Source organism: Pelodiscus sinensis, chromosome 1 (assembly GCF_052426305.1).
Source record: "Pelodiscus sinensis isolate ZL-2025 chromosome 1, ASM5242630v1, whole genome shotgun sequence".
Taxonomy (NCBI): domain Eukaryota; kingdom Metazoa; phylum Chordata; order Testudines; family Trionychidae; genus Pelodiscus; species Pelodiscus sinensis.
In genome coordinates, this window is record NC_143052.1 from 117,662,920 (window position 1) to 117,675,592 (window position 12,673).

General features: G+C 49.5%; 1 protein-coding gene across 6 annotated transcripts in view; it reads right to left on the bottom strand.

The window, feature by feature from the left end:
• Positions 1–7,850, bottom strand: part of LOC102458523 (solute carrier organic anion transporter family member 1A2) — a 31,544-nt gene extending 23,694 nt beyond the window's left edge. For 2 of the 6 annotated variants that reach the window (XM_075897995.2, XM_025183739.3), the window contains exons 1-4: positions 7,790–7,841; positions 5,576–6,323; positions 3,780–3,895; positions 2,130–2,271 (exon numbers count right to left, since the gene is read on the bottom strand). In XM_075897995.2, the coding sequence (XP_075754110.2) occupies positions 2,130–2,271; positions 3,780–3,839 (202 nt within the window). In that variant the 5' untranslated portion in view covers positions 3,840–3,895; positions 5,576–6,323; positions 7,790–7,841. Of the gene's footprint in view, positions 1–2,129; positions 2,272–3,779; positions 3,896–5,575; positions 6,324–6,916; positions 6,944–7,789 lie in introns of those variants that run through there. The other 4 variants (XM_025183740.3, XM_025183742.3, XM_075897960.2 and 1 more) reach the window with 4 other exon arrangements.
• Positions 7,851–12,673: the final 4,823 nt, after the last annotated feature.

The following is a 12,673-nucleotide window of genomic DNA, read 5'->3' on the forward strand; positions in this document are numbered from 1 at the left end:
AGGACAGTACATATCTTGTTAAGTTGTTATTGTCTCAAGACACGTTCTATGTGTAGAGCAGTGGTTCTCAAGCTTTTTAGCCCACAGTCCACCCTGCTAAACACAACCTTTGTGTGGACCACTAGCCAACCACCCATGATGGCAAAATGCCTAACTTATTTCTAAATACCTTAAATATTAAAATATTCATATTAGGCTACTGGAGCATAAAAATTTAAATATGCAGCATGACAAAATGCCTAACTTATTTCTAAATACCTTAAATATTAAAATATTCATATTAGGCTACTGGAGCATAAAAATTTAAATATGCAGCTACAATATAAGTAGGCATAAGAAAGGAAAAATCATTAATCAAGATCAAAATAAACAGATAAGCACTTTAACTTTATCATGTTAGTTTACCAAACTTCATTTTATATAAAGTAAAATATTTATTTACTTCCAAAACAAAAAACTGTCAACATTGTCTTTATTTATGGCAGGGGAACCTTTTTTGGGTTGTGGGGCCACTGAAAAATCAGTTGGGGGCCATACAAAAATGAGAGGCAAAAATACCTCAACCCTAACTGATGTGGTCCCTACTTGGTATGTCTACACTGCCACCCTAGTTCGAACGAGGGTGGCTAATGTAGTCATTCGAACTTGCAAATGAAACCCGGGATTAAAATATCCAGGGCTTTATTTGCATGGTCCCAAGCACCGCCATTTTAAATGCCCGGTAGTTCGAACCCCCTGTCCGCGGCTACACACGGCACGGGCTAGGTAGTCCGAATTAAAGCTCCTAATTCAAACTACCGTTACTCCTCCTGCAATGAGGAGTAATGGTAGTTCAAATTAAGAGCTTTAATTCGAACTACCTAGCCCGTGCCGTGTGTAGCCACTGCCAGGGGGTTCGAACTACCGGGCATTTAAAATGGCGGCGCCCGGGAACATGCAAATAAAGCCCTGGATATTTTAATCCCGGGCTTCATTTTCAAGTTCGAATGACTACATTAGCCACCCTAGTTCGAACTAGGATGGCAGAGTAGACATACCCTACTGAGACACCTCACTGCCTTGGGGCTCCTGCCTCATGGGGGTGGGGGGAAATGAAGGAGCAAGGACGGCCAAGATTCAGGACTTCCCACAAATCATATTAACTCTTCTGGGGTCCTGGGATTAGTACATTTTGTGAGCTTCCCAAGGCTCTGAGATGGGGCCAAAAACCAGGGGTTCATTGTGTGGGAGGGAGCTGCCAGTGAGTTGGGTAGGAATGGAGATGCAGGAGAAGGGGAGGGTGGGAGTCTGGGCGGAAGGGAGGGTGCTGGAGCAAGCTGGAAGTGAGGGTCTGACCAGGAGTTTGGGTTCAGGAGGGGCTGAAGAGGTGAGGTTTGGCCAGGAGTTTGCAGGAGTGGGGTGGGGGTGGCGTGTTTGACCAAGAGGGAGCATGGAGGAGCAGGCAAAGGATGGGGAGGTTTGGTAGGAGGGAGGGGACAGAGCAAGGGTGGGACAGGTGCAGGCTGGGGTGCTGGGTCTTGGCAGAGGATGCGTGTGGGGGTGGGAGTGCTGGCGTGAGGGGACACTTACTTGGCTTCCTTTGTAAGTGGGCCAATTGACTTCAATGGGTCTTAACCCACAAGCCACAGTGTATAGGATCTGGTCACAGACTCATCTACAGGCAGGGTCACCAACAAGAGAGGGTAAAGAGAGCAACTGCCCTGGGGCCCAGCTATTCAAAAGGGACCACGGCTCCCAGCTGTCACTGTTGCTCCTGCAACAGCAGTGGCAGCCGGAGTCCTGGCCCCTTTTAATCACCACTGGAGTCCTACTCTGCATGCTCCAGGCAGCTCTGTGGGCTGCCTGGGAAGAGGGGAGTGGCTCACTCCAGGTGGCACTGAGGCTGTCTGGGGAAAGCTAACCCTAGCCCCACCACTTTCAGCTGAGGCCGCACCCCTTCCAGAGGTGCAAAACCAGCTCCCTCAGCCTTCCTCAGGGGCCCGACACAGCGGTCAGCCCCACTGCCTACAGGTCATGCAATGGCTGCAGAGCCAGATAAACAAATGTAACAGGAGAAAAGCCAAAATAGCTCTTCACCAAAGCTATGGGAAAATACTATTTTGTCAAAGAATATTAAAATAAATGATTACCAGTTTCGAAGCTTCCATTAATAATGCCCACCAGAGAGGCTGAGATATTAAATCTTCTCTCTATTTGTGTGAGCATGCTATTCATGTAACCCCCAGACATGGTTTTAGCTAGATATGCAAATGATAATGCCAGCAGAAATACCTGGGAAAGGAAGACAAGAATATATGCACACTTTAGCTAGGGTACCACTATTTAGCTTTATAGCTACTTTTCCCAACAAAGTCATGTTTCCAGTGAAAGCAAATACTTCATCCTGGAGTTTTGAACTAAATACGAATTTCATACTCTTTATCTGCCGTACTTATATGTACTGTACTGCCTTCAGTGGGACTACATACACAAAAATGGGGTGTAGATTTTATTCTCCATCTCTAGACTTCACATATAGCTGTGTTACCGCTGCTGCTCATCCCTTGGATCCCCATTCTTTGCCAGACACTGCTTAACATGGGACTCTACAGCCAAGGATGTGCTTGAGGTTCGTTTTTAGAAAACATAAGTGCTCAACAGTTTCCCCATTGAGTAGATGTCTGTTGCAAGAGAGCCATCTGCAGGACTAAATAACACTTGCACCAAAGGAAAAAGAACCCCAACAAAAGTCAGTGACCTGAAAGGTCTTTACCCACATGAGTAATCAGTTACTCACAGAAGCAGTCCCATTGGCTTTGAGAGGACTCCTTGTGTGAGTATCTACTCTTCCATCTGAGCAGGGTTCACAAACTGGCCTAACATTAGTAAATTTAAAATATTAATAGTAAACTATAATTAGGATGACCATAAATCCCATATTTGCTTGGACTGTCCCTTGTTTAAGCTGTGTCCCAGTCCTGACTTTTTTGGCAAAAGACTGGGCATCCGTCCAGTTTTGCCAGTGGGGCAAGGAGCAAGGTGTGTGGAAAGGACAACTTGGGAGAGTAACTTGTGCTAGCCCCACACGAGTGGACAGTAGGAAGGCTTGGACTAGCCCTGTGAAGTGTCCTATTTTCCATTTGTGAAAATATCATCACCCTCATAATATGTCATTTTTTCAAGTAATGTTTAGTAACTGATAAAGAAGATTTAAATACAATTGCACTCAGTTGCTGAGTGAGGCCTTTACATTTGGGGATTATTTAGTAAATGTGAATTAAAAGTTTGGAAATTATTTAAAATATTATTTTTACTATCATTTCAAGCCTAGTAAATGCAAGTAACAAACAATGACTATGAAATAATAACACAAAATGAATTTTTCTTAAAACGCCCAATTTGATATATTCCAAAGCAAGTATTCCCTAACTACTCGCAAGTATTTTTGACTTTGTATTTGACATATCTGCTTTGGACAGGATCCTTTAGCAGTTTCCAGAAATGAGGTGTCCTTAGCAGAGGAATGGAAATCCCCTCAGATGCTCGTTCAGTATGGAGAGGAGCTTTAACAAAGAGCTTTCAAATGCTCCTTTCAGTGCATCACAGAGCTTAAGACTATGGACATTAAATGAAATTTTACAGTAAACTATGTTTGAACTTTATGGTTAACTGTGAGCTTTTAAAAAAGGCAGTGCTTGTTACCTTTGTAGCTACTATTCCATTGGTTTATAACTTTTAACCTAGGAGCAAGCAGCTACAACAACTGTAGGTATAAATCAATAAAATCATTAAAATACCACCTTCAGCTTGGGAACGCCGCAAAATTTCTCAGTTGCTGCTAGTTTCTTAGCTTCTTTCATGTTGCTTTTTTAAGGAGACTGTGGATGTTTGCTTGTGCCTATTTCTAATAATGCCACTAATGTATAAAAGAAAATAAAGAAACCAGTAGTTAAGGAATATTGTTAAAAATGCAACAGAAACCTTCTGAGATTGAATAATACCACTAAGCTGGAACAGGTTCCATTCAAACCAGTGAGCAAAGTAGTGAGTAAAATTAAATATATACACAAATAAAAAATTAGGTCATTATGGGAATGAATTATTAACTTTTCTAGTTTAAATATTTTAAAACATGAAGCTCATTTCTGTAAGATACTGGCTACCTCTTATGAAATAATGACCACCCTCCAAAGCATTGACTTCAATAGCAATTAAAGGCACCCAGATGCCCGCACTCTGCCCTAGCAAGATTAGGCCCTTGCCTAGTGGTCTCTGGGACTCCCTTGTGAAGTGATCGTGTACATAACAGAGAAGGAAAAATGGCTAAGAGCTCAGAGGTGTAACCTGTGATCCAGTACAGTACCAGAGGCTTCAAAGGAAGGAAGCCTATTATGGACAATGATATACCTACTCTACTAACCTGCTCACAGAGCCATCCCATCCAAAGGACGAAGCGGGGCAGCCAACTCAGGTGCCGCTCGTTTGAGGGCCCTGCAGCCGCCACCACAACCATCCTATGGATGGGAGAAACCTGGGGGATTATAGAGGCTTGGCAAAGGGCAACATCAGGAATTGGCACACACACACACTCTCCACACAGGCAGCGGGAGCCTACTCCACCCCATTCCGCCACCCTCCCAGCCAGCTGTTGTGCTCAACTTCTCCATGGTGGCAGGAAGCAGAGCGCCCAGACTCCAATGCGATCTGCTTCCTGCTTCCGCAGAGAACCAGAGTGCAACAGGCTGGAAGAGGGTGGCATAGTGGGATAAAATCCACTGCTAGGCTGCTCCAGCTCCCACCACCCAGATGGTGAGTGGGGGGGAGGCGGCTCCTGCTACTGCCATGCCAGGCTCCCCTTTAATCCCTGGGCCACTTTGCTCGGGGAGCAGGAAGGAGGTGTAGAGGGAGTTGAGCAAGGCTGGGGCCTGTGGCGGGGGATGCCCAGTCCCCACACCGGGGCACTGGAGAAGGTTTCCCCAGGTCCTGTGGCCCCCTCAGGACAGCCCTGCCTGCTCATATAAGATGTTTCTTCCCAACCACTATCAATGAGTGGTTAAAGTATACTCTGAAGCATGATTTTTTTTAATCCAATCTATTGTAACTATGCATGTACTTATTAGCCATATCTAGTCCCATTCCAAATTTTACTGTGGGCCCAATCCAACTTCTACTTCAGTCAATGGATGTTTCTGTATTCAGTTTAATGGAAGCTAAATTGGGACCTAATCTCTTGGTTTCAAGTTATATGTGGAAAACAAAAACAAACCATCCTGGACTGACTTAAAATACTGAACTGAACAAAACCAGAAACACTTTCCCCATAAAAGTTTTGGTAAGTATTCCCCCTCTCTACTTGATTCTTTTGGTCAAAAAGCCTCCTACCTTTACTGATATTCTTCCTGGTATTTTAGCTGAGCTAGCAATTCTGCTAAGACAAATGCTGTCTTCAAATTTCCTGCATTCTGGAACTTGTCCAGAGATGAGACAATACATTCTAGGGTGCCACTAACCTGCAAAAGCCCTTGAGAGTTTGAGATTTAACTACAGCAGACAGACAGAATGAATCGGAGAAAATGCCAGAATTGAAGGAATTTACCTTTAATGAGCGTTGTCAAAGGTCACCTTCCTCTGCAGCACAAGGCACAGGTCACTTGCAGGTTTATACTACTGTATATGCTGGATGTTCTATAACCTGAAATCTTGAAAACATTGAGTTCAGTAACGCAGCCAGAGGTTCGGAGTCTATTGCAGAAGTGGATGGGTGAGGTTCTGTGGCCTGCAATATGCAGGAAGTCAGGCTTGATGCTCGTGATGATCCCTTCTAGCCTTAAAGTCTATGAAAGGGCTTCATTAACTCAAATGATATACTATAGCTACCTTCTGGCTGTAAAAGAGGGAATAGGAACAAAAAAAGAGTGAGCTAGAGTTCAATGAGGCCCTATGGTACACCAGAAGTGGATGTGGATTTATCAGTTCATCTTTCATCGCAAATACGCTGCTTTATGATGTGTTCTGTCTTCCATCTCACAGCCCCTGCTCCTCTCAACCTACTTCACCTTACTGGATCACGGCTAAAACAAGAAACAGCCTCAGCAGACCAACCAGTGGCTCTCAACTGCTCTTTCACATTCTTCCTCTTTAATCCCACAGGGTCAATATTGTGGAACTGGAATTTCCACAGCAATGTTAATCCTTTCAAATGTATTTCTTCACTAACTTGATTCTTGCCTGATTCGCTAGCATTAAGCCTTATTACAGTCCAGCTTTAACCTCTTCCTTTTCAGCCTTTAATCTTCTACTATATATTTTATAGAGTCCATTCTTCAGTCTGTGTGTCTGTCCATCTTGGGACCAACATGGATACAACGACAGTGCAAGGAATTAAAATATGTTTATTAGGCTGAACATTCACTGGCAGAATTTAATCATGAGAAAATATATGCATCATCTTATTTCTCCAGTTCATGCAGATGGCAGAGCATATAGCCTGCCATAACATATGTAGCAACATGTAGGCAACAGCAGACTCTTTAAGATCTCTATTCCCTTCCTTCCCAGATAAGTGCATGAAGTGTAGGCAGCATGGGATCAGCAATAGATGGATCCTTGGTTCTGCCAACATGCCTGTCAGTTAAACTGCACTGGATATATATGAGAACTTATTCTGTGTTTGCTCTGGGGTTGACCCCTGCCAAAGAAGAAGGGAACCAGGAGACAGATTGTGATTCAAAATCACAATCAGGTTTCTGGTCTCCTTTTGGGGCATTACAACATATAGACCTACACATAAGACAGTCTGTAAAATGGCAATTTTGACCTTAATTAGTATTTATTATTGCATTTGAAACACAACAGTTAATCATTCAAATCTGTATTTTTAAAAAGTTTTTTGAGTAAAGTTACTTTTAATCTATTTTTAAGCAGGAGAGACGATTACCTGAAAGTCATAATTGTCTCCCAACCATATCATTCCCAGCAATATTCCTGAAAAAGGGTGGAGGGTACATAAGGTTGCCAGATGGTTTAACAAAAAATACCAAAGACCCCTCCCTCCCCCCACACACACACACCAGGAAAAAACTCTGTTGAAAAAAAAAAGGGGGGGGGATCAAAGTTGTTGAGCAAAAAAAAAGGGGGGGGGGTGCTGTGCCTTTACGTGGCCCCGTGCTCCTCACTCCCTGATGGGCTTCTGTCTGAGGGAAACAGAAAATACCAGACATTTCACATGTCTGGTATTTTCTGGGGGGATTTTTACCAGACAGGGGACCTAAATAATGGACAGTCCAGGTGAAAACCGGACATCTGACAACCTTAAGGGTACAATGGAAAATAGTCCTAGCTTTCAGATGCTATTGTGGCTTCATGTCCCAAATGTTTGGTCATATAGTGCTCAAGGAAACACAGACTTGATAGAGATCTCTCTGTAACTTTCTTACTAAAAGTTGATTGTCAAAAGTCATTCGGGGACTTACATAACTAACTTAAAAATCTGAAATTTCAAATTTCATCAGATGACACAACCATTTTCCCTGAATAATGTGATGACTTAAGTTATTCTTTTGTGTACAAAAGAGATTTTCTGGGAAAACTGACATAACCAAGAAATTCATAGAAAGCATTTAGAACAGTCAGTAATTTCTGGGGGTAACGTCTCATATCAGTGAGAACTCTGATTTTTTATTCCTTGTCATTTAAAAAAATGAAAATCCTGTGTTAATAAAACCAATTCAAACTTGGCTAACCAAGTCAAATTATACTGGAGAAAACAAATTGTACAAGGATTGTAACAGAAACTTTGTCATCTACTTACGGAGCTTGCCACGTTGTCTGAAGAAGTGGTTGAAAATGACCCTTCAAAAAAGAGACTTTGCTCAAAATAGATTTTGTTGAAAATTAACCACATGCTGTATCCAAAGTTCTGTTTTAGTCAAATATTTGCAATTTCCTATAAACTATGTTATGACAGCCACCATCCACAATGACCATCTCACCGACTATAGCACATACTGAAAGAGTTGTGAAATTTGGCCAGTTGGGGGTGGGAAGGGGACTTAGGGTACGTCTACACTACAGCGCTAATTCGAACTAACTTAGTTCGAATTAGTTAATTCGAACTAAGCTAATTCGAACTAACGCGTCTAGAACTAAAAACTAGTTCGAATTAGCGTTTTGCTAATTCGAACTAGCGCGTCCACACTGATTGGACGCAGGGGGGCATTTAAGGGCGGCTGAAACCGGTTCTGGCAGGGCATCAGGTCAGTAGTTGCTTTGTGTGGCTGCTGTCTGAGGCTATCTGAGGCTCATGCTTAAAGGGACCCCCCCGGACGGCTGGTTCTCAGCTTTTCCTGCTTCCTTGCCAACCTCGCCGAGGGACAGCAAAGCGTTGATCTCTGTGCCCGTCTGTGTCGGTGCTTCCCTTTGGGGCCGCCGCCGCAGGTGGCAACATAGAGCCAGAGCTCGCCCTGCACCTTCTGGTGCACTTTCTGGACTTGCTGCTGCAAGCCTGCCAGCAATGGCTCGAAGCTGCCTGGCACCTCCTGGTGCACGTCAGCCCCCTGCCTCTCCACCTGGCCGCCCTGGGAGCCGTGGAGGAGCCACGGCGGCGCCCCGGCACCGGCGTGCCCCGCCGCATCTGGCATCTGGACACCAGCACCGACTGGTGGGACCGCATCATCCTGGAGCACTGGGAGGACCGACAGTGGACCCAGAACTTCAGGATGAGGAGGGACACCTTCCTGGAGCTCTGCGAGTGGCTCGCCCCTGCCCTGCGCAGAAGGGACACTCACATGAGGCCCGCCATCCCCCTCCAGAAGCGGGTGGCCATCGCCCTCTGGAAGCTCTCCACGCCGGACAGCTAACGATCCGTCGGGAACCAGTTCGGCGTGGGGAGATCCACCGTCGGAGCGGTGCTCATGCAGGTATGGCACTCGTCGGCCACCGAGCCGGGGGGGAAGGGGGCTTCAAGGAGGGGATGGGCCGCCCCAGGGACAAAGGGGGGGCCGGAGGAGGCGAAAGCGCCCCGCACCGGAGGGGTCGGTCTGTCCCGGCCGTACTACACGCCGCCAGGGGGGTTGCTTCCGGGAGTGGGGCACGGGGCACTGCCAGGGCACGAATGCTCCCAGCCACCCGGGCGCCCCACTGATTGGCGCTTTGCTGTGTCTCTCTCTGCAGGTGGTCAAGGCCATCAACCGGGTGCTGCTCCGCAGGGTGGTCCGCTTTGCCGACCCGGACGCCGTCATCCAGGGATTCGGAGCCCTCGGCTTCCCCAACTGCGGGGGGCCATCGACGGGATGCACATCCCCATCCGTGCCCCGGAACACCAGGCCTCCCGGTACGTCAACCACAAGGGGTACTTCTCCGTCCTCCTGCAGGCCGTGTGTGACCACCGGGGCCAGTTCACGGACATTAACGTGGGCTGGTCCGGCAAAGTACATGACGCCCGGGTGTACCGCAACTCCTCCGTGTGCCAGCGGCTGCAGGACGGGACCTTCTTCCCCGACCGCCACACCAGGGTCAGGGACGTGGACATGCCCGTGTGCCTGGTGGGGGATGCCGCCTACCCACTGCAGCCGTGGCTGATGAAGCCCTACACGGGGCACCTCAATCCCTCCTGCCAGGGATTCAAATAACTGGGGTGGGGGAAGGGAGGAATGAGGGTGGGAGAGGGGAGGGGGAAACCTGGGACGAGGGAGCTGGAAGGGGAGGGAAGGGAGGAAGGGAAAGGAAAGCTCAGGGGTGGGAGTCTGGCTGCCTCTCCCGTCTCACCACACTGCGGGTCCGGGGGCGTCGGTGGGGAATGGTTGTGGAGGGTGGGGCAGGAGGGACAGGGGGTGTGGAGGAAGCAGGAGCGGGAGCAGGAGGGGGAGAAGGGGGAGCAGGGGGAGCAGCAGGGGGAGCAGGAGGAGCAGGGGGAGCAGCAGGGGGAGCAGGAGCAGGAGGAATTGGGAAGCGGTCGAGCAGGCTCTGGAGGTGGCCTCGCAGGGCACGGCCCTGCTCCTCCAGGGCCTCCAAACTCCTCCGGCGCAGCCTCAGGTCCTCCTGGACCCAGTGGTCCTGGGTGCGGAGCTGGTGATCCAGGAACCGGAGGTGCCGCCTCTGGTAGTCCTCCTCATTCCTGGCTCTCCTGCTTGCCCGGGCACGGGCAGCTGCTGCAGGCGGTGTGGTGCGCCCTGCAGGCCCAGGTGCTGCGGCTGTGGTGCAACAAGACCAGCGGTCAATTACCCCAGGGGCCCAGGTGTGTGAAACCCAGCTCCCCTCTGCAAGGCCAGGGCCCCTGCAGGATCCCCAGCTGCTGCTCCGTGGTGGGCAAGGCCCAGGCACACGGTCCCGGGGCTCCCTCTCGCCCAATACCCCCGTACACATAAGAGGAGCACGATGGTACTCACAGGTGGACACCTCCCCGGCCTCAGACGACACAGGCGAGCGGCTCTGTGGGGTGCCTCAGGGGTCCCAGGTCCTGGGCAGGCTGCCGGCAGGCTCCTGGCTCTCGGAGCCCTCCTCCTCCTCCTCCGTCTCCTGGAGCGGTCCCTCTGCCCCGGGGTCTATCATGTCCCGGGGGGCAGGGACGGCATGAGCCCCCAGGAGGCGGTCCAGGGCGTGGAAGTGGGGGCACGCCTCCGGGTCAGCCCCTGGCAGGCAGGCCCAGGAGTAGGACTGCCACAGGTCTTTGACCTTGCAGCGCACCTGCTCCCGGCTGCGCTGGTGACCCCTGGCGGCCAGGCTGGCAGCCATGTGGCCGTAGACAGCCGCGTTCCTGTGGCTAGTGCGGAGATCGTGGACATTGGAGGCTTCCCCCCAAACCGCGATGAGGTCCATGATCTCTGCGCTTGACCAAGCGGATGCCCGCCTCTTGCGTCCCCGGGCAGGCTCCTGGGAGCCGCCAGGCTGGTCCTGGGGAGCAATGGAGGGCTGAGTGTCCTCGAGTGGCTGGCTCAGGCTGTGGCAGGTGCAGGGTCTGCTGACTGGGTGCTGGCAGCCTTGCAACTGGCACAAACTGTGTAGCCAGCCCGTGGCCCTTTAAGGGCTCCGGGGCCGGGAGGGGGGCAGACAAGTTTGCCTGGTGTTGGCCAGAGTGGCCACCAGGGAAACCTGGGGAGGGCTAGCCTCCCACTAGTTCGAATTAAGGGTCCACACAGCCCTTAATTCGAACTAGCTAGTTCGAACTAGGCTTAATCCTCGTAAAATGAGGTTTACCTAGTTCGAACTAAGCGCTCCGTTAGTTCGAATTAAGTTCGAACTAACGGAGCGCTAGTGTAGCGCCTATGAAAGTTAGTTCGAACTAACGGACGTTAGTTCGAACTAACTTTGTAGTGTAGACATACCCACAGTAACTGTGACAGAAAGAGGTATGTGATTTGTCCTCGAGATAGTGATATACTATAACAGGGTACGTCTACACTACAACGTTAATTCGAACTAAGCTAATTCGAACTAACGGATCCAGACTAAAAAACTAGTTCGAATTAGCGTTTTGCTAATTCAAACTAGCATGTCCACGTTAAGTGGACCCTGAACCGGGGTTAAGGATGGCCGGAAGCAGTGCCGGCAGGGCATCAGAGGAGGACTTAGAGCATGGAGATGCTGTCTCAGGCTAGCCGAGGGCTGTGCTTAAAGGGACCCGACCCCCACTGCGGACAGACAGTTCTCAGGGGTGCCCCGCTTGCAAAGCAGTCCTGGCTTGGAGTGCCCGGACTACCCAAACTGGGCACATCACAGCACTCGGCCATCAGCCCGGCTGCACTTGCCGCAGGCTGCCATCTGGGGAGAGGGGGCAATCGGGGGGCTGCAGGAGAGGTTCCATCCCAAAAGCCCGCAGAGCCCGCCCAGTCCTCCCCATCGGGGGCTCGTGCCCCATTCCTCCCTCACCTCCTTCCACTTACCCTTCCCTAGCCCCTTTTCTTGATGTACAAAATAAAGGACAATTGTTTTCAAAAATGGAATCTGTCTTTATTGAACAAAACTGGGGGAGACTGGGAAAAGGAGGTGGGAGAGGGAAAGAGAGAGGCTGGGAGAGGGGAGGGCAACTAAAATGATGAGGGGTTGGGAACAGGCCCCATATTAAGAGAGGCTAAAGAGACTGGGACTTTTCAGCTTAGAAAAGAGGAGACAGAGGGGGGGACAGGATAGAGGTCTCTAAAAGCAGGAGTTGGGTGGAGAGGGTGCATACAGAAAAGTTCTTCATTAGTTCCCATAAAGAAGGACTAGAGGACACCAAAGGAAAGGAATGGGTAGCAGGCTTCAAACTAGTAACAGAAAGTTGTTCTTCACAAAGCAAGTAGTCAACCTGTGGAACTCCCTGCTGCAGGAGGCGGTGAAGGCTAGAACTAGAACAGAGTTTAAAGGGAAGTGAGATCAAGTCATGAAGGTTGGGTCCATGCAGTGCTATTAGCCAGGGGGTAGGAGTGGTTTCCCTGCCCAAGATTTGTGGAAGGCTGGAGAGGGATGGCACGAGACAAATGGCTTGGTCACTGTCTTTGGTCTATCCCCTCCAGGGTCCCTAGGGTTGGCCACTGTCGGCAGACAGGCTACTGGGCTAGATGGACCTTTGGTCTGACCCAGGACGGCCATTGTAAGCTCAGGGCTCAGGGTCGGGGGTCTCAGTGGACCACCTTGATTTTCATGCACACCTGCTCCTGGGTGGCCAGGCTGGCAGCTCTCCTGCCCTAGCCGGCCACTTTCCTGTGCCTAGTGCGGA